This window comes from Sarcophilus harrisii, chromosome 3 (genome assembly GCF_902635505.1).
Source record: "Sarcophilus harrisii chromosome 3, mSarHar1.11, whole genome shotgun sequence".
Taxonomy (NCBI): domain Eukaryota; kingdom Metazoa; phylum Chordata; class Mammalia; order Dasyuromorphia; family Dasyuridae; genus Sarcophilus; species Sarcophilus harrisii.
Window position 1 is genome coordinate 98203326 of NC_045428.1, and position 23329 is coordinate 98226654.

A 23329-nucleotide genomic window follows, 5' to 3' on the forward strand; every position below is an offset into this window, starting at 1 on the left:
TTGGAAACTCTCAAAGACAAAAATTACAGCACAGTTGTTGATCTATATTAACAGAGGAAGATCCATCACCTTCCTCCATTCTATTGCCCCCCAAAAAACCACACAGAAGATCACTATCAGATCAGAAAAACACTATCTCTGCAGGAAATTCCCTTCAAAAAGAAATTTAAAAAAAAATGAAAACTAGTTTTGCATAAAATTTTTGGTATTCAATTTTCAAATGCAAATAAAAAACAAACAAAAAAAACCAGTCTATAATCTGATTCAATTTGAAATTGAATATATTGCATATCTTACTCCAATTCATTGATCAAGATGAAGAAAATTTTTCAATATGCTCTGAAAAACTTGTGCATATCTAGCTAAGGTACAAATATTGTACATTCATGTACTATTATTGTCTGTTATATTTTTTAAAATATGAATGTGAAATGTGAATTAAAGGTTCTAAAAGTTTAAAAAAATCCAAATTAAGTCTAAAGATCTCTGAAAATATACAGAATAATAAAAAAAAATTCTGAACTTAATGAAATATAATTTTTCAGTATGTTGATGTTCCAGCTGAATTCTGTGTTTTATTTCAAATAAAATATAGTAACTTTGATTGACTACATTTGAGGGGGGAAAAAAAAGATCAATATTTGCATTTAGTTTAGAAGTTGAGTCAAGATGAGCCTTGGTTTGTCATGAAGTTCAAGTATTGATAATAAGCAGATTAAATTTATTTTCATCTGCTAAATATGAATAATCCTTATAATTCAAAATAAAACATTCAGATAAACATAAACACAAAACTCACTTTGCAAAGGGAGCTAAGGTTGAACCCAAAGGTCTGGGCATTCCGGGAGCCTGCATTCATGTAGTTTCCCAGTAGCAACACAAGTTCCAATAATTTGCTGAAACTTTTACTCTTCTTTATCTGGTCACATGCAGTACTGACAGCCATGATATCTGGTTTGAGGCTGTTCACCTGCTCCTCAAATTGAAGTTTAAATAGAATGGCAGTCAGACGTGGTCGTAGTCTTTTCACAGTGCTCATCTGGGGGGAAAAAGAGAAAATTTTTTTAAAATTCATGTTATCTTTTATTTAGTACTATACAAATGGACATTCTTTATACTATGTTATGCTAGAAAAGGAAAGAAGTAGTAAACTCTCCAAAAATAGAAAAAACTAGTGAATGAATATGAAATTAATACTTGAGAAAATTGTTGTTTGCTCCTATTATTGAGAATGTTTTATGTACGGGGGAATAACAAGTTGGAGAGAGAAAATTCAGAGTTAAAAGTAAAATAAAGTTCCATTAAAATAAGTAATAAATGAAAGGAAACCAACCCCTTATACATAATAGCTAAGGTAATATTTTTAAGTAATCTACTTCTTCAAATAAATCTTAAAATGAAATAATGGAAATTATAACCATAAATATGTACAACAAAATCAAAGGTATTCTGACATTTAATTGTGGAGACATGGCATTGTTACAGATCTTTGGAAAATCAGTCATGTTGTTCTGTTCCACACATATTTAAAAGTGTCTAAAAGTATTTATTCTGCTAAAAAGGAAATTGTTTTCAGAAATGACCATAAAGTAGCTATCAGGGTTGCTTAGAATAAGTATATGAAGATCAACAGTTTCAGTTATGTTAATATGAGCTTCTTCAGAAAAGGACGGGAACTGACTGTCTTTTGTCACATTCCAACAAAGTCATAGATGGGACATGGTAGAAGACATAAGGTGAAAATAATAAGGATACACACTACTATGATATAATAAGTCTTCCCTGAAGAGGTTAAACAAAGAAAATGGGAGGATTGACAAAAGTCATGTTAGTGCCTTTGGTTTTAGTTCATTTTCAGACTGACATGAACACAGAAAGCAAAATAAAATTTATACAGAATTTTGAGTATACCTTAATTCTTTTTTTTTTTAAATAACTTTTTATTGACAGAACCCATGCACTCACTTCTGTTCCAATTTTTCCCCTCCCTCCCTCCCTCCCTCCCTCCCTCCACCCTCTCCCCAGATGGCAAACAATCCTATACATGTTAAATAGGTTATAGTAGATCTTGGATACAATATATGTGTGCAGAACCGAACAGTTTTCTTGTTGCTCAGGGAGAATTGGATTTAGAAGGTATAAATAAACTGGGAAGAACAAAAATGCAAGCAGTTTACATTCATTTCCTAGTGTTCTGTCTTTGGGTGTAGCTACTTCTGTCCATCCTTGATCAACTGAAACTAAGTTATATCTTCTCTTTGCTGAAGAAATCCACTTCCATCAAAATACATCCTCATACAGTATCGTTGTTGAGGTATATAATGATCTCCTGGTTCTGCTCATTTCACTAAGCATCAGTTCATGTAAGTCTCGCCAATCCTCTCTGTATTCGTCCTGCTGGTCATTTCTTACAGAAAAATAATATTCCATAACATTCATATACCACAATTTACTCAACCATTCTCCAATTGATGGGCATCCATTCATTTTCCAGCTTCTGGCCACTACAAACAGGGCTGCCACAAACAGGTCCCTTTCCCTTTTTAAGTATCTTTTAGGGTATAAACCCAGTAGAAACACTGCTGGATCAGTAATCCAGGGTATGCACAGTTTGATAACTTTTTGAGCATAGTTCCAAATCCAAAGTTTTTGTACAAACATAGCCTTTGACCATTTATCAATTGGAGAATGGCTTGATTTCTTATAAATTACAGTCAGTTCTCTATATATTTTGGAAATGAGTCCTTTATCAGAACCTTTGACTGTAAAAATGTTTTCCCAGTTTATCGTTTCCCTTCTAATCTTGCCTGCATTAGTTTAGTTTGTACAAAAACTTTTCAATTTTATATAATCAAAATTTTCAATTTTGTAGTCAATAGTGATCTCTAGTTCTTCTTTGGTCATAAATTCCTTCCTCTTCCATAAGTCTGAGAGGTAAACTATCCTATGCTCTTCCAATTTATTTATGATCTCATTCTTTATGCCTAGATCATGAACCCATTTTGACCTTATCTTGGTGTACGGTGTTAAGTGTGGGTCAATGCCTAGTTTCTGGCATACTAATTTCCAATTTTCCCAACAATTTTTGTCAAATAATGTATTCTTATCCCAAAAACTGGGGTCTTTGTGTTTGTCAAACACTAGATAATTAAAGTTATTGTCTGTTTTGTCCTTTGAACCTAACCTATTCCATCGATCAACTAGTCTATTTCTTAGCCAATACCAGATGGTTTTAGTAACCTCTGCTTTATAATATAATTTTAGATCTGGTACATATACCTTAATTCTTGATCCTTGTATATTTCTATATATAATTTTGGAAGAATCATAGGACTATAAAAGATCATCTAAATCCAGAAGCCTTAAGTTTAAGAGATGACTTAATATAAAACTCACACACTGATTGTTCAGAACTGAAAACTAGGTGATGCTGTCTGTTTTAAGGCATGGAAATAGTTCACATTGCTATTATTTCATTCAGAGATCTCATTTTTCAAATCAAATTATTTTTATAATCCAATTCAATTCTACAAATATTTGTTGAATACTTGGTCAAAGAACTGTGTAATACCACTGCTGTTCTCCCAGAGCTGACAAATTTATAAGGAATATGGAATAGGGCACAAGAAATCATAATTCAAGACAGACAATGTTATAGAAGAGGAACAAAGTAATAAGAAGATTTAAGAAAAAAATATTACATCTGGGTGAGATGGACCCAAAAGTCATTCCAGAAGGAAGAAATGCATGAGTATTAACTAACTCAAAGAACAATAGAAAAAAGTTCAGTTTGGCTGGACTAATAAAATTTATATCTAAAAGATAGAACAAAAGCCTAAAATTATGGGTTATGGACTCATACATTAAAAGTCAGAATGGACACTGAAGGCTAAGTAGTCCAATGTCTTAATTGTATAGATAAGTAATTTAGCCAAAGTCATATTGGTATAGAATTTGAACACAAATCCTCTGGCTTCAAATATGTATTATTCCATGCTACCTTTCATTATTTTAAATCTGCTATCTACAAGATGTCCTAAAACTTTTTCATTATTGTTAGTCATTCAGTTAGATCTCATTCTACGTGACCCCATGGTTTTCTTGGTAAATAAAAGATGTTGGAGAAATTTGCTATTTAGCTTATTAGCTTATTTATCATATTATTACAGATAGATTGATAAATGGTTGACTAACAGTACATTTTCACTGCTTGTTACATTCCTGAGTTTTATAAAAGGTTCTCACCTGTAAACCTATGAAAGCAGACTCTCATCTCTTAAAACTTGAAAGGCTCTTTTTCATCATTTCAAACAAAATCCAAAAATGTTGAGACAGAAGCTCAGATAGTTTAAGATAGTTAACAAATAACATGTCTTCATATCAGTTAAAATACTTGAAAACTTATATTTAAAATTAAGAACTGGGAATGTAAAGATAAAATGTCAAAAGCAATCTTAAGCAAGCATAGCAATGTATTTACAGAGATGCTTAATATTAGTGTAGCAATCAAAGGTTTTCAATGTGCTTTTTGTATATTATCATTTGGTACACCTATTACATGAGTTTTATACATGTTCTTTTCCTAAGGATGTGACAATAGGGCTTAGCACATAGCAATATCAATAAGGAAGGTGAATAACTACCTTTTCTGACTCTGTTATTCATCTCCTGCTCATATTATGAATGTAAAACATCAGTGCAACAATAAATATTAGAGGGCCTTCTTAAAGACTTCCAAAGCCATTAAACATCATAGCAAAAATATATGGTGGGAAAAACCTAGTAAATAAGAAAGAAATATTTCTGATGGATGGTAGGCAATATAATGGAAAGCCCACTGGATTAGCTATAGGTCTCACCTGTATACCTTGGAAAGAATTTTTAAGACAAGAGGTATTTGTTGTTTGTGGTCCAAAAGATTGACCAACAAAGTATTTCAAATGGCTTTAGTTAAAATCACTTGATATATGAATCAAAATCTTATTTCTACCTAAACTGCTTCCCATTTCCCCCGGATAAAATGCAATAGCCATTCCTATCAAAAGAAAGTAAAGGAATGTCTGAACAAGTTGTACGTGCTGTGTGCTGAATACTACTATGCTATAAGAAATAATGAACAGGAAATGATGAACAGAATGATTTCAGAAAAATCAGAAAAAACTTACACGAACTTAATCAAAATGAAGGGAAACAGATCCAGAAGAATATTATAAAGAAGAATAGCAATATCATATGATGGATGTATATTAGCCATTCTTAGAAATACAAAGATAATTCCAAAGATCTCATGATGAAAAATACTATCTACCTCGAGAAAAAGAACTGATGGAGTCTCAAGACAATCAAAGCATAGTATTTTTCACTTTATTTTTTTCACAATCTTTTTTTTTCTGGCGGAGATATGTTTTCTTATGTCACATGATTAATGTGGAAATGGTTGCATATTTGTGTATTCTGTAAGAATACATTTATACATGTTTGACATGCATATGTCTAGGCTATACCAATTGATTACTTTTAGGGAGAAAGTAAGGGAGAGAGAAGGAAGAGAATTTGGGAATAAAAATTTTGAAAAACACATGTTAAAAATTACTATGGTCATTTTCTATTGTGTATGGTATACCAATCCATTCCCTTGATCTATCACTCCTATTTCTTCTCCAATACCAAACTGCAGACTGTTTTGATGATTACTGCTTTATAATTCAGTTTGAGACTTGGTATCGGTATACTATCTTCCTTCACTTTTTCTTTATTAATTTCCTTGAAATTTTGGAACTTTTGTTCTTATAAATGAATTCTGTTATGATTTTTTTTTCTAGCTCTGCATAATAAAGTTTTGGTAATTTGATTTGTATAACCCTGAATAAGTGACCTGGGAGCAGTGTTTCTGGAAAATACAGGAACTCAAGAAGATAGATTAAATTGTTTTTAGGACCACTTTGCCAACCCAAAAGTAATATTAAAATGTTGTCACTATTATTACTAGATATGAGATACTACACTAGCTATAATTATCCATGATTTCTGGGTCTTAACTAAACTAATTCATTCATCAACTATTTTCTCTTTTAATCAGTTAAAGCATACATTGAGAACTGGTAAGGTTGTATCCCTTTATTCAATTTTTTCATCATTATTTCTTTTGAAATTCTAGATCTTTTATTCAGTCTAAGTGGTGAAACAATTGAAGTTTTAAAACTTTAAGCAATTAACATTTTTATTGGATTTCTGGATACGTATGTAATATTTATCAAGTCATCTGTTTTTTTTAAGACAGAGTATATATGTGTAACATACAAACAAAAATATACATATACTTACACACACACATCTGTGTTGTAAGAGAATGATTCAGATCTGGTTGTATCTTATATTCATAAGTATAAAACTTATTTATAACATCTTCTCCATGCCTCTTAACTGTCCTTTGCTTTGCAATTCAAGCTAGTTTGAATTTCCCTGATAGGAAGAATTTAATTATTGTCTTGATTTGTTCTATTAAATAATTCCTCAGTAGTTTCATTGCTCTGGCAATTAACAAACTCTCAAAAATTTTATAAACTATTGGCATAGTCTAATTCTGAATAAGCATACTCTCTTCACCTATTTAAGTTTTAGAGTACTGCTGAAATTTTAGATATAAATGTCAGGCTCTGGATGTCTTGGTATGTTAATATATTTTGTACATTATGTAGGTATACTTAATTAAAATTTTCTGTTCCTTTCAAGCATCATACAGCTTCAAAACAAACAAGCAAATAAAAAAAGATGGAAGGATCTTAAGGATATAGAAATATTAATTCACTTTTACTGAAATTGTCTGACCATTCTGGAAAATAATTTGAGATATTAAAAAATGAACTAAATTATATAGGCCCTTTGACTTGGTAATACCAATTTTTATAAACCTCAAAGAAGTTAAAGGACTCATATGTGCAAAAATATAACTATATTCATAGAAAAAAAATTTTTTTAAGAAAAAACTGGGAATGGGAGACTGTTTATGTCATAAGAAATGTTTTCTTATGACATAAATTTATATGACATAATTTGGGTTATGTGAATAAAATTATTATCACTATATGAAATTATATCATTATTATTATTATTCTATGAAGGCAAGACATCATAGAACAGACCTTGGAATCAATAAAACCTGAAATCAAATCCTAATTTTAATAAGCTATGGTTGTGTGACTCTGGACAAATCATTTAATCTTTTAGTTCCACCAGGCAAATTTCTAAGATTATTATTTTTCTTACGAGAAAAATGAAAATGAGGATGAAATCAGATTATCTTGAGCAAAGAGAAATGGTACTGAGCAGCCTTCTCTTTTCTTAGCAAAGAAATGATGAATTAGGGGTGGATGCAGGGGATAAAGTCTAAGAGGACAAAAAGAAAAGAAATATAAAATTGTCTATCCCAAGAGTAAAAGTTAATAGGGAGAATTCACCTTAAAAATGCAAGCAAGAGGGGAGAAAGACAAGAGAAAGAAGAGAATATAATCTAAGCCTTTGTTTTTATTACAAAAAACACACTTGAAACATTAAGATTCACACAGCTAAAATAAAAAGTTAGAGAAAAATCTATTATTCTTCTGGTACACTCAAAAAAACAGGGGTAGTGATCATGATTTCAAAAAAGGCAAGTATAAAAACTACATTAAACTTAAAGCTACCAGAGACAATGAATATCAATATTTTAAAGGAGATATGCCCAATAGCAAAGCAAATAAATATTTGAACATAAAATTAAGCAATCTACAAGGGGAAAAAATAGTAAAATTATAATAATTGAAGAATTTTATATATCCTTCCCAAATTCTGACAAACCTAAAAAATATACACCATAAATAAAAAAAATAAGCAATCAGGCCTGAAATACAATCTTAAAAATTTAGAAATGAGAGGATATCTAGTCATTACTATATGGAAAAAGAAAAAAAAAGTATATTTCTCAACATGCCTAGCACATTATAAAAAGAAATGAGCATATGGCAGAGCGTAAAATCCTCAAAGGCAAATGTAGAAAATCAGAATTGTTACATAATTCTTTAATGACAATTACAACAAATGTCATTCAATAAAAGGAATATAAAGTGGCATAAAAAAAAAAAACTTAGTAAAAAAATTTCACTGAAACAATACATAATTTCATCAAGAAAAAGGATAACAATAAGAGAATATAGGAAAATTTAGGATGTGTTCTTTAAACAAATCTTATGAGAAATGTTTTTTTAAATTTTCATCTACTAAAGGGAGAACAAAGAGATCAATGAATGATAACAAATCTAAAAAAAAAACAATAGAAATTCTGAAACTCAAGGAAATGATTTATAACAATGAATATGAGAGAATTATTAAATCAATAAAACTAAGACAATGTATTTTTTTATTTAAAGAAGACAAATCATTAGTATGATTAACAAAAAATAAAAAACATAAAATAGCAGCAAAGGAAAATTGAGAAGAAATGAAATTAGCCAAAATTATTTTATCTAGTTATATACAATAAAACTGAAAAATGAAACAGAAAAACATATTTATGAAAATGTAGATAAAACATTCTCAAAAGAAATTCATGCACAAACTTCCAACAAAAAAATCCACCAGATCAGATGGAATCACAAGCAAATTATATCAAACATTCATGTATAATTAATTCCAGTATTACATAAAGCATTTGGAAAAAACAAGGACAGGGCCCCACCAAATTCTTTCTCTGATAAAATGCTATTGATACCAAAAATATATAGATAAAATAAAAGAGAAAGTGATGTAGGCAACTATATCTAAGAAATACTAGTGGAACCTTTAAAATATGTAATATGTTAATAATGAGGTTATGTCCTATGAAAAGGTTTCTAGAGCTAGGGATGAAAAAGATAAAATAATCCTCCAGTGAATTATTAATATTAAAATTGAAAATGCACAATAACACGAATAATAATACTATGAATATTTAAGTGTATATTGGACTTTGCCTCCTTGCGGTATATGTTCAGAAATTAATTTTTTTAATTCAATTTCTTAGTAAAATTCCAGATGGTTTTTCATAATGAAAAGAAAAAAAATCTTTGAATCAAATAATCACATGAAGGTATGGAATCCAAGATATATTGAAACAAAACAAAATAAGAAAAGGCCAAGAGTTCTAATGGATGTCATGTCAAAGGCCATGAACAGTTTTCAAAGAAATGGCTGCTCTAAAACAGTTAACAGCACATATGCTAAAATAAAGAAACAAAACCCCAAGGAACAGTACTCACCACAACTGCAAATTGTTCTGGCTCACATAGATTATTATATTCATTCTTGAACTTAGACAGTGAATTTAACTGCTCCTGATCTGGCAAGTGTTTTATTAAGTTCTAACAACAAAAAAAGAAAATAAGTTTTAAACAATATCTACAAACTACACTTTGAAAACTTGTATCCATATACAAAATTTTCATTATAAAGTTCCCATTAACAGTCAAAAAAAATTACATGTGCAAAGGAAGAAAAAAAAAGAAAGAAAGGAGGGAGGGAAGGAAATAGAATTACCTGCAAAATTGATATATGAATTGAATCTAATAATAATATAAATTATATTCTATTAATGACAAAAAAAAAATTTTCAGGAGTGAACCTACTAACTGGGGAAATCCTGCCATTATTTTACAATATAAAGAATTAAATGACAGAAATTATAGGAAAGAATAGTAAAAGCATTAATAGAAGAAATCTATATAGGTGTTATCATTTAGTTATTAATTCATTCAGGGAAGAAAATTGCCTGTTCACTACTAAAATGGAAGCTGATGGGCAAAAGAATAGTCAAGAGAGTATAGTAACATTGTTTAAATCAATTATTCAAAAGAAATATAGGCTGAAATATAAAATACTTTTGCAGGCAAGTAAAGGAATGATTTCTGTTGAAAGAGTACATGAAGACACAAGATGTGTTCTAAGATACTCCAGGAGGAAATGTTCAACAATGGCATCCCTTTTTGTATTTAAATGATAAAATTATCCCCTTGGACAAGATTTAATCTATCTTACAAAAAATTCTCATAGAGATGTTCTAATGTATTAAGTTTTGAATGCTGTAAAAGAATGCTGATGCTAAATGATAATCTTAATTAGGCATATATTAAAATTAACATTTAAAATGTTTAAGTCTCAACACTTGCTAATAATTTAACTCTGACCTTATGTCATTGTCATACCAGACATACACAAACAGAATTAACTCATTCCCAAAAAAGTGTTAAAAAAATGTAAAGAAAATAATATTATGAAAATATTAGATCAATTTACACATCACTGATTCACTGATTCAATGTCAATCAAAACAAGAGAAAATTAAATAAGTACAATGTAAGTGCATCAAAAGTCAAAATTAATAAAAATTCTCCTTTAAGTTTGAGATTTATTTTTAATAGTATTATAAATACTTTTTTCCTCATTATACAAAACTGATATAAAATTATGTTAACAAATATTACAAAATAAGTATATTAGGACTAAAATATCAGTTTCTTCTTTTGGCTAAGCAATTAGTTTTAACTTTTCTAAACTTAAAGGGATGTTGGAAAATATTAATAATGTAAATGAAACTTAAAAGTCTATTGTACTAACCATTAATGAAAACTGATCGAATTCAACAACACCTAATGAAAAAAGTACTGTGACAGGCTTTAGAATTAATAGTCATCAAGTACTTAATGCTTTCAAGTGGCTTACAATCTGATGAAAGGAATGACATGTATAAATAGTTACATAAAATAACCTCAATTTCAAATTAATCAAATCTTGATTTTCCATGTATTTTAGAGATAATTCCTTATTTATTTATCTAGCTACCTATCTGTTTACTTGTTTATTTATGAGACAAGGTTTTAGTAACCCATCTGGGCTAAAAGTGCAATAGTGACTCATAATCTTTTTTTTTTTTATTAAAGCTGTTTAAAAAAAATGCACAGATAATTTTTACCATTCAGTTTTACAAAATCTTGTGTTCCAAATTTTTTCCTTCCCTTCCTCCTACTCGCTCCCCTAGACACCAAATAATTCAATATGAATTCAAGAAGAAATTCTTAAGAAAGCAAAACAGCAATCTCTCTTTCTCTGAGAAACTATTACTTATTTACATTACATCTAATATTTCTCTTGGCAGTTCAAATTATTCTTATTAGCACTGACCCTCCAAGTTGTTTGCAATCATTCCATTGCTTTTTTGACATTTATACTTTTCACAAATCTTTCATATGAAAGACATCATACACACTGAGTGTGTGATGTTTTTATAAAAGTTTTTATTTGTTAAAAAAATCTATTGGTTGAAACTTTCATCATAAAAATTGAATGACAGTGCTTCCCTTTGGATTCTTCAATTAATAAATTTATACATTTTAACCACAGAACACTAAATTGGCAGCAAAACAAGAACAAGGGCAAGAGACACTGAGGAAGGACCTGACCAAATCTGGGTGGTCCAGTGGACTCTTACTGTAGTTTCAAAGAAATTTTGACAGAGTGACTCATACTCATACTGTTTTTATGTGCCATAAAAACAAACCTACATGAATTCTGAAATATAACAGCCAACATTTTCCATTAAATATTAAAAATAAGTGTCACTACTGTACCAAACAGTCTGTGTACCAAACAGATCATAAAAGAGGGAAAATTACCCACATGTGCAAAAATATTTGTAGCAGCCCTTTTGTGGTGGCAAGGAACTGAAAACTGAGTGGATGTCCACTAGTTGGGGAATGCTTGTGAATAAATTATGGTATATGAATGTAATAAAATAATTGTTCCATAAGAAATGATGAACAGGCTGGTTTCAGAAAAGCATGAAAGACTCACATGAACTGATGCTTAGTGAAGTATGCAGAACCAAGAGAATACTGTAGCCAATAACAAAATTATAATGATTAACTGTGATGGATTTGGCTCCTCTAAACAATGTGATGATTCAAGGCAATTCCAATAGACTTGGGATGGAAAATGCTAAACACATCCAGAGAAAACTATGGAGACTGAATGTGGAACAAAGCATAGTATTTTCACTTTTTTTTGTTATTTTTTTCCCTTTCTCATTTTTTTCCCCCTTTTATTATTTAGTGACCAAAGAATATAAATGATGCTGTTGACAGAGCCCAGGCCTAGAGGCAGACCTGGGTTTTATATCAAGCCTCAGGAACTTATTAGTTGTATGACTCCAGGTAAGGCACTTAACTTCTTCTGCTTCAATTAACCTTAAAATCAACATAATAATAGTGCCTACCTCTCAGGACTATGATGAAGATTAAATGAGACAATACTTATAAAGCACATAGTAGAGTACCTGAAACAAAATCAGGCTTAATAAATACCTATTGCCTTCCTCCCTCACAGTAATTAAAAAAAGGAATTTACTATCTTGTATTCAAAGAGACATCTGAAAATTATTAAAATGCCCATGTATTTAGTTATCTTTTATCTTATAGGTCCTTTCAGCAATTTAGGGAAAAAAGAAATTTTGTATATGACTGCTATGTATTATTTAATCTTATTATCATGATTTAAACTATGCTGCTTAAAATTATGTTTCCTAGTAAATATGTAGCACATTTATGTTAAAAAAAATTAATATACAACTGTGGAAATGGGAAGAGAATAGAAATACCAAAATATATTTAATGGCATGAGATATGTAACTAGGAATGTATGAGGCATCTGTGGGGTTAAACTGTCTTGATTTAACTTGATTTAATTCCCAAAGTAATATCCACTAATATCATTCAGCTAGTCCAGAGAAATTAACAAGTCCAAATCCACAGGATTCTTTATTGTCCTTATTTTTTTTTTAAGATAAGATTAAAAGAAAAAAAAAAAAGAAACAATAAATTCTAAGTGAAATTCAATAAGTAGTGATTTCCAAGGGGAAAAAAATTATATTAAATGAAAAAACTGAGAAAACTGTAATTAAAAATATAGCTGTATAAATGACTTAGAAATTACTGTAATATGTAATATTTCTGGAAAATAATATGCTCCTAATTTCTCAAAGTCACTTTCTGTTTTGTTGAACATAAAAAGATACAAAATATGATTTTTTTTTATTTGTGTGGGGAAAACAACTATGAGTTATTGCTAAGCATCTCAAGAGATGAGAAAGGTAGTAAATGTTTATTTCTGAATTCTATTAAATAATGATACAAGTGTATTTTTTATTTAAAATCTTATTCTAAAATTAATCAGAATAATTTGGGGGTCACAAATTACCATAAATAAGGATGAAATTTTTAAATGAAATGTGAGAATTTTGAAAATGATGGAATTTATGGATTTTACATATATTAAAACCCAAATACAGAAAAAAAGTTTAAAAGGTATTGACTCTCAGGACACATTCCCTCTCTAGCTAAATACCAAAAGTAATTATTAAAAACATTTCTATCTAAGAGTCACAAAGAATCAAAGCTGTTCAATAAACATTCATTCAACAAGTATTTATTGAGTGTCTACCATATAAATACCTCTATAGAGGATACAGATACAAACTAAGATACCATACTGACTAATAAGGAATCTATGATCTAGCAAAGAAGACGAGACACATAGATGCACTATGTTATAAAAACTGTTCAAGAAAATGCTATTGACTTAAGTCATATATTAGCCTTTTTAGATCAAAACATCTGTCATTCTCACATTATACAAGCTTGGGGAAAAAAAATCACATGACACTGTTTTATTGGTTAACAAAGCAGGAAAAAGTAGTGTCACAGGATATTTCACTACCAACTAAGCTCGATACAAATTATGAAGGCTGGAGAGAGTAAGAAAAATGTCTTTATTTTATTTACAAGTTGATTTTAACCTATTATTCAATGAAAATTTGTTGTAATGTTCTCCAATTTCATATCCTTTGCCCAGCCCTCTCAAGCTTTTAATGAGATACACCATTCTTATCTATCATACTGCTGACTAGTTATATACTACAAAATTATGCTAGTTCATCTAAAGTGGGCCCGCATTGCCACAAAGTGATAATTAATAGTATCATCGATATAGAGCTGAAACAGATCTTAAAGGTTATCTATTCCACTTCTCTCATTTTAAAGATGAGGACACCAAAGCCCATAGTGGTTAAAAGGGCTTCAGATAGGTGTTTTAGATGGGAGTCACATCAGGTCTCCCAGACTCTAGTTAAATATTCTATTCATTAAGGTACCAATGCCTATCTTCCTTAAAGTAAGAGACCTTCTCTCCCACTTTCCCATTCCTCAGGCTATCCTTAAGGTATTTCCCATCTCCTTTACAATCCAACTCTTAGCAAGAGTCACTATCACATCCCCAACATTACCTATTCTTCCTTCCTTCCTTCTCAACCTGTTTTAATGCATCATCAATTTGTCATATCCAACTGAAATTACATTCTCCAAAATAATTGGTGATATGTCTCTTAATTGGCAAATTTAATGACCTCCTCTCAGTGCTCATCCTTTTTAACCTTACTGCACAATATGAAGCTCCTGATTACCATTTATTTCTTCTGAGAATTCTCTGTCTAGGCATTCTTTATCAGTTTCTTTTGCTGGACCACCATTTATACTCAGCCCCTTAATTATGGGTACACACCAAGGCTCTGAGATTTTCACTTCTCCTTCTTTACTATCTGTTTCCTCATTAGCTCCCATGGGGTCAATTATCATTTCTATGCCAATGACCGCAAAAATCTATATATCCAGGCAAATATCTCATTGAGCTCCAACTTGGTATTTGTTGCTGTTCAATCATCATGACCCTATGGACCATAATGTCTATAGGATTTTCTTGGCAAATAGGAGTGTTTTGTCAGTTGGCTTCTCTTTTGGATTAAGGCAAACAGCGTTTAAGTGATTTGCCCAGAGTCACACAGCTAGTAATTATCTGAAACCAGATCTCAACTCAGATCTCCCTGATGCTCAGGCCAGTCCTCTATCCAATGAGCCATCTCACTGGTTCCAATTGGCAATATCAACTGCCAACTCGATACTTCCACAGACATACCATAGATACCTCCTGCTAAATATATCCAAAACAAAACCCACCTTTCCTCTAACCAGGGGTCCTCAAACTTTTTAAAAAGGGGGCCAGTTCACTGACCCTCAGACTGTTGGAGGGCCACACTATAGTAAAAACAAAAACTTTGTTTTGTGGGCCTTTAAATAAAGAAACTTCATAGCCCTGAGTGAGGGGGATAAATGTCCTCAGCTGCTGCATTTGGCCGCTGGCCGTACTTTGAGGACCCCAACCTTCTATTGAAGATTCTACTACTTCTGCTAATGATGCTACCAGATTTCCAGCTATCCAGGTTTATAATCAAAGGGTTATCCTTGTCTCTTCTTCTTCCCTCAAATATAATCAGCTGCAAAATTTTGTCAATTCTACTTCCAAAATACGTGTTGCATATTATTTATATATTATATATTGCTTAGCCAATCTAGTTCTGTTCCTCATCACTACTTACCCAAACTATTAGAGTAGCTTTCTAAAAAGCATCATTTCCTTCAACTGATCCACCAGAAAGCTGACAAAAATGACATTCTCAAAGCACAAGTCTAAATATTTCATTGTCCAGTTCAAAAAACAAACAAACCCTGGTGAGCCCCTCTTGCCAGTAGGATAAAATACAAACTCCTCTGTACAGTTTTTAAAGTTCTTCTCTTATAACTAACTGCTAATGCTCTTCTCTGTCTGGCCCTAACCTATTTTTCTAGATTTGTTACACATAACTCATCTTCATGCCCTATAGTTTATCCAAAATATTGTTTTTTGCAAATGGTGCCAAAGCCAACAAATTTTTTCATTGTCACAATGCTTTCCATAATATATGATCTCTAAAGTTTCTATGACCCTTTTTTTATATCTGTAAGGTCACAGTTTCACTTAGAATTATGTCAATTCTGTTACATAATTCTCTTTGATACCCTTTCTAATCTCAAAAAAAAAATCTAAATTTTGCTTGATATAATATATACATGTATGTATGTGTATAAAACAATATCAATGAGAAAAAGTTGTTGCAGGGAATTTTTTGTATGGAGATCTACTGCCCTCCTTTATACTTAGTATTTCACATGGAGAATACCAAGGAAAATGAAAAATAATAAAACATAAGCACCACTACAGGGTCTTTGATTCCTTACTTGAGAGATATGGTCCAAAATTCTACAGACAACTGCCAGATAATTGGCATGTAAGGTCAAAATAGAATTGATATCTTTTATTCAAAGTTACCCCTCTATTTCTGTCAAAGGAACTATTCTTCTAGTCACTCAAATTGGAAACCTCAGTTTGAACTTAAACTTATCACTCTCAGTCATACCACATTCAATTAGTTACTTAATACTGTCCTTCCTACATCCAAAAAATCTCTCTTAAAACCATCCCTTTCTTCACTAATACCATAAAAACCCTAAAGCAGAATTGTATCACCTCTTGCCTAAGCTACTAGAGGAACTTCTGTTCTAAGGCCTTGATTTTAACTATTTGTTTGCCTTATTGGTTACAAATTCTACTAGGCAACTATTTTAGGAAAAAAAAAAAAAAAAAAAAAAAAACCATCTACTCACCAATCATCTCCACGGCTTTTAACCACCTTGCTATTCATCCCTTGACTTCAATAGTTCTAGAACCATGAATTACGGTCAAGTCAATTCTGTCATTGTTCCTGGATAGGGTATGTCAATTTACTCCTCTATTGCCCTACTCACCAAGCCAGTAACACTCTGGACTGAAGTATGCCTGACAGGTCATCATTTTTGAGTGTAGGTATTCTCTCCACCAGAATAAGTGTCTTTAAGGAAGGGGCTATTTTTTTCTTTCTAATTTGAATCCTCAGAAACAAGTACAATAGTAGATCCACAAAAATACATAATAATTTTTTTATTTGTTCAACAAATGATACATGCTCCAAATTGGTCAACTTATTTCAAATCATCTTTCAGATAGCCATTAAAGTAATTTTTCTAAACTGTTATCTTTTGCTAACAAAAAACAAAGAATAAAAAATTCACCACTTCTCTGGTTACCAATTGCCTAAAGAATCAAATGCGAGCTCTTCTATATGATATTAAAGGCCTGCACAATTCAATTTCTTAAACATTTTAAGTATTATTCCCAGACACGTATTCAATGGTTCTTTCTTTTGGCTTCCTTACTCCTTCTTAGAAATGACAGTCTTTCTCCTATCTTTGTGCTTTTGAATCCATTCCTTATTTATATTCATCTCCCTTAAGAATATGCACTCTTGGGGGCAGGTAGGTGACACAGAGGTTAGAGCACGAGCCATGAAGTCAGGAGGACCTGGGTTCAAATCTGACCTGACACTTAATACTTCTAGTTATGTGACCCTGGGCAAGTCATTTAACACTGTGGGGCTGTGCATACTTTTTCCCTGAGGCGGAAAAAATGTGCACTCTTTCCACCTGCACAACTAGCATGGTCCTTCTCTAAAAATTAACACATGATTTATTTTGTGTTTTTTATATATGCAACACACACATACATATCCATACATGTTTTCTTCAACAGAACATAAACTCATAAAGGACTGGAATTACTTCACATTTGTCATTTTTTTTTAATGCCAGTGCTTAGCATATACTAGGCTTTTAATACAGTCTTATTATTGATTTGGACACTTTTAAAAAACTGTTTTGAAATATCAGCTTAACTTCTTTTTAATGCCAGTGCTTAGCATATACTAGGCTTTTAATACAGTCTTATTATTGATTTAGACACTTTTAAAAAACTGTTTTGAAATATCAGCTTAACTTTTGAGCTCTCTAGAATTCAATTGTACTAAGAAATTAAATCCTACTGTACAGTACAGATGTCTTGGCTACTTGGTTTTTTTATTAAAAAGCAATCTTAATATTGCAAATAACAACAACCTAAAAGAATATGGACGCAAAAAAATTGTACAGACTGACGAATAAAATGTTATCTGATATAAAATGTTGCGCAACTAAACTTTAAAAATACATAACTAAACTGTGGAAAGGACACATCAAGGGAGGGTTTCCAGTAAAGAAAATTTTAATTGAATAAAAAAAATTCCATTTAATGAAAGCACATGTTGATACATTCTTGTAAAAACTGTAACTTTCAGCTGTTTACCTGAATCATCGACTCTGCCAACTGTGTTTCATCTATTTCCAATATCATTATTTTTATTTCTTCATAAGGCACACGAAAAGAACCCAGAAAGATTGCTGAAAAAGATTGACAAAAATACTGAATGAAAAAATAAAAATAATGAATGAGAAAACAAGTCTTATATTATTTCAAATTTATCAAAAAGGAACCATATCAAACAGAAGACTGGCAAATTTGAAAGATGAAGCTTTTCTTCTTTTTCATATTATTTTGAGCCATTTTAGTTCTGGGACTTAACACTAAACTTCATATGCTCTTAATTATTTTCCTGTAGAGACTCTTGCAGAATTGCACTTAAGGTTTACATACAGGCTATCACAAAAACAATGGAACAATCTGGAATTTATTATTTATTACACAACGTGTAATGAAGATTTGATAAATCCATTTGAATAATGAAATTTGATGCATTTAAAATAAAATATGACTAATCACAATGAAATATTTCTTACATAGTTCTACATAAAAATTTCAAGATTTATTCATAGTCATATAAAAATTTTATTTTTTTTTTTAAGCAGATCATGTAAAAAGAACATAGATCCATAGATCTAAATAGAAAGGATCTCTGGGGTTGCCAAGTCCTCAAGACACATTCTTTTTTTTGAGATGAAGGTTAAGACTCAGAGATATATTCTTTCCCAAAAATAAGTACATAGTAATTGAAAAATGATTTGAACTCAGCTCCACATTCAATGCTGCCTCTTATGCATTCACACCAATACAAAACACAAAAATCTCCCACTAGCCCAATATCTTAAATATTTAATAATGATTAATATTTTATATGTTATTATTCCTACAATGCCCAACATTTTTTCAAACTTTTGAACCAATTTTCATCGAATTCCTTTTTTATAGGAAGCATACATATTATTGCTATTTCATTCAAGCCAAAATATATTATACACACTAAATAAATCCATTTTAATGTATATTTGGTAACCCAAGAATCATAATGAATATTATTGTACTTCTTTAGCCTTTCATCCATTTTATCTGTAATACAAATCATGATTTCCCTACTGATTAAGACAAATCATTTTATTTGTTCCTGTACTAAATGATCACTAACTTCTTTGAAGCCCTTCCATCTTTTTATTTATGTCCTTACTTTATCTTCTTCCATAGGAAGTTGACATAATTCCCTGTCTTTATGATACTCTTCCACTCAGAATTCTTAATCTGCTGTATTATTTTTACATAGTAAGCCAAAAAGCCTAAGTCATTGCATGGCTCTTCCATGTAATAAATAAGCTTTACAACAGCTAATTTCCTCATCGCTAAGGAGCCTTTATAAATTTCTTAATTTAGTTTCATTTGGGAGTTCTATTCTAAAAAGTAGATGTTAATAGAAGCCTAAACCAGAGGTAAAGAATTAACATAAATGGTTCTATGATTGGCACAAATATGGTGATCCTATTAGCATTTAGCAAAGTTTAAAATATACAATTTTTTTTCTTAAATATTTAGCTTCCAAAAAAGTGGAATCTTATGCTCAAATTTCCTTCTTGCTTATTGCTCAAGGTAAAGATATATTTTTGACTATTTTCTTTCAACAAAATATTTCTGAAGTTGATCCATTATAATGTTTAGGTTTCTAAATATTACATAGAATTTGAATTTATAAGAGGTAAGAATTCCAAAATTCCAGGACACTTACAATATAAGTGAGAATAAAATAAGACTAAAAGCAACACAGATTGATTTCTTGATTAAGCAAAATAATTACTTGCTTCAAATGAAACACTCTAGAAACATTTATATAGCAAAAAAAACCTCTTCATCTTCTATTATATCATGTCAAACAAGTAAAATTCAGTGAAATCTAAGCAATGTAATGAAACATGAAATTGTTAAAAAGAAATACTACTTCCCCTTCTACCTTCAGTCCTTACATATGCTAGGCCAGCAAAATTTTATTATATACCTATAGTTCCTTTGAAATGTATACTTTGCAAGTAAAGCATAAATATATTTGATCTCCTGTCCATCAGTATTTCAGTGAAAAATTCATTCATCTGTCTGCTTTAGTATTATAATTTTGACTAACATTAAAAATCAGTTTTTTCCAACAAAATCTTTGAAACTTTTAGAGGGAGTAATGGCAATTACTATGTCATAAATCTTTTATATTCTTTACTATCTCTCCCTTCTTTATCTATAAGTAAGGTTTGAAGTTTTAACTCACTATCAAAAATAAGTCTTAAAATATATAATTATTCTTTTATCCTACTTGGTCATTACATACTCCAAGAATATATTTTTAAAAATACAATTTTTTTTTTGGAAGACGTAAGATTAATTTGATTCTTTAAATTCTTCCTTACCAGTTCCTTAAGTTCACGAATTTAACAATTTAAATTGCCCTCGAGCAAGAACAATATTTTGAAATATATTGTGTAAATCTCCAACGAAGAAATTTAGAGACAGAACTAAGGAAAAGAAGGCAGACACACTATCAATGAACTAATATGAAAAGACTGTTAACTTACAAAGGTTTTGGGCAATTTTGGAATCCAGAACTTTCAATTCTTTGATTCGTTTCTTTATTGTTCTCTTTTCTGCAAAGTCCTCCGCCTCCTTTTTCTCTGCAAATGAAAGATAATTACTATAAATGAGTGAATTTCATGTAGAATAAAAACACAAACAAGCATCAAAGAATTAAAAACATTTATTTTTAATGAATCTGGAAATCTGAAAGAATTAAAGCAAAGATCCCACCTTTTTAAATCAATTAAAAATTTGATATATACATGTCATTTTTATAAAGGTATTATATAAACATCTCAGTTACTTCATTTAGGTTCTGGTTCATTTGTACATACATATAAATCGATATGTATGTACAAATGGATGCATGTAAATCATGCATCCAGAAAAACAAAAGTAATATTTACACTGGGATTGCAAGGGCATTTTTAGATAATTCAGTAGCAACATAAGAACAACAGAATTTAGAAATGCAATTTATTATCTAATTGAATTTTAAAACTTTCTTTACTGTCTCTCCCTTCCATATATGTAAGTAATAAAGATTTGGAGATCTAATTTACAGTCACAAATAAGTCTTCAAAATACTATTCTTTCCCTCCATATTTGATATACTTCAAAAACATGATTTATTGACCTAAGTCAAGTCAAAAAATTTTAAATTTTACACTAAGTATTAATTATAAGTTATTTATCATTAGTTTCTTTGAATTTGAAAAATAAAATTAATATAATGGAAAAAATTTAAATTATAATCAGTTGTAGTGTGGCTTTGAATTTTTAATTTAAATTCCCTTCCCCTCAACACACTAATATAGATAGATGGCTGTCATGTATATATAAATACAAAAACAAGCAAAACAGCTCCTTGGGAGCAAACCATCCTTTGACTTTTTTTGAATTCCTCAGTCTTCACAATATCTGGCACATAATAGGTGCTTAATGAATGCATATTAATTGACCATATGGAAAATCTGCTTAATTGAAAAACCATAGTCCTAAAAAAGGTAAGGGTTCAGTCACAAAATGACTCAGTGTGGTGTTTTTCTTCTTTAAAATAATATAATGGTTCTCTCTGGGAGCAGGTTTCTCGGGGAGGTTTTCTGGAGGCAGCCTTAGTTTCAGTTAAAAGTAATAATCACCCAAATGCAGCCAAGTTCAGATCTTTTATTGCTTCCTCCAAAATAGCCCGGTTAGTTTTTCTTACAGGCCTATCTTTCTGCTTGGTTTTAACAACTCTTGCAGATTGTCCCTTGCTTGTGCCTCTGCTTTCTTCATCCTCCAGCCAGCACCTCCTTGCCTGGGGCAGGCAGCTTTCTGGAGAGCCTTTCAGACCAGCATTGCTCTCAGTGGAGGAAGTGCAGGAGCCCAGCCACCACAGCTGTGTGAGATGAAGTGAATCTGGTTGCACCTCCGAGAGAGGGCTTCTACTGAACTGACTTGACCCTCTCCTCTCAATGTTTTCAGCTCAACTCCCGGCGAGAGCCTCTGTCTGTTTCTTATATATGATCTCTGAGAGAGTGGGATTATGGGTTTCTCCCAGAGTACTCTCTGGCCCTGAGAGCTTCAAGGGAGGTGTGAATTCGGATATCTCATACCAAACCAAACCCTGAAATTTCCCACACGTATGAACTCCAATGAGTAAAGGTGTGAACACAAGCATTGTTTCTCAGTTCCACTTAGTACCTTGTTTCTTCTGGCCCATAACATCTCCTTGGAGGATCAAATCAATCATACTGAACCATGCTAAATTAGATAATTATTGTCTCTATCAATTCTAATGACTTAACAGTTTGTAAAGATTCCAACAACTCAGGTACCATATTATGTTTTGTATTTAATAAATGGGTACTGAAGATCTAAACCACCCACAAACGTACATAGACAGAGGAAAACCCAAAATTTGCTGAATTGCTGCTTATTTGTGCCTCTAACATATATGGATGTTATAACATATATGGAAGTATATGTTATAACATATATGGAAGTGTATTTTGTTGGAGATTACGGAACTTAAATTTGTTTGAAAGCATTGCATAAAACATACTGAATTTAGGTGTACATTCAGTTTGTTTCCCAACCTAGGAAAAAAAAAAAACCTTACAATAAAGTCCTAATTGGTAGAAGCTCTAAATTAAGCACACACAGGTTGTTCTGCATGTCTAACTGTGTGTATAAAAATATGTACATATGTACAGGCATCCATCCACTTGGGAAAATCAACAGAACTGATAGAGAAACAAATTTCAGAAAAGCTTTGTCTGGATGGAAGCCTGAAATTCTCAGAGAGGATAGGAAGAAAAATATTGAAGAGATGAGAAAGCTACTGCAAAGGCACAGAGATTGTAAATATTCTAACCTATGAGAAGGACAATCAATCAGTAGACATAGAGCATTATGACTAGACCAAACAGTTCCTAGAGGAAAGTAAGGTAAAAGAAGCCTAGTAAGAAAGAGGACAGGTGGCAGAGTTTTAAATCACACAGTATGAGGAATACAAAACTAATAATGGGAATAAAATTATTCAATAAAAATGAGAATAAGTAACTTCTTTATAGCTAAAAGATTGCTTCTGATATTTCAAAAATCTGATGGATTTTTGGTTAATGTAAAGACTAAGATTTCTAGGCCAAATGTGCTATATTAATCTACT

At 31.0% G+C, this 23329-nt stretch overlaps 1 protein-coding gene across 2 annotated transcripts in view; it reads right to left on the bottom strand.

The window, feature by feature from the left end:
• The window catches only part of DIAPH3 (diaphanous related formin 3), a 410013-nt gene that overhangs the window by 213217 nt on the left and 173467 nt on the right, over positions 1-23329 (bottom strand). For both annotated transcript variants that reach the window (XM_031958457.1, XM_023500580.2), the window contains 4 exons: positions 20679-20774; positions 18145-18239; positions 9273-9374; positions 800-1039 (listed from right to left, as the gene is read on the bottom strand). In XM_031958457.1, the coding sequence (XP_031814317.1) occupies positions 800-1039; positions 9273-9374; positions 18145-18239; positions 20679-20774 (533 nt within the window). The remainder of the gene's footprint in view (positions 1-799; positions 1040-9272; positions 9375-18144; positions 18240-20678; positions 20775-23329) is intronic.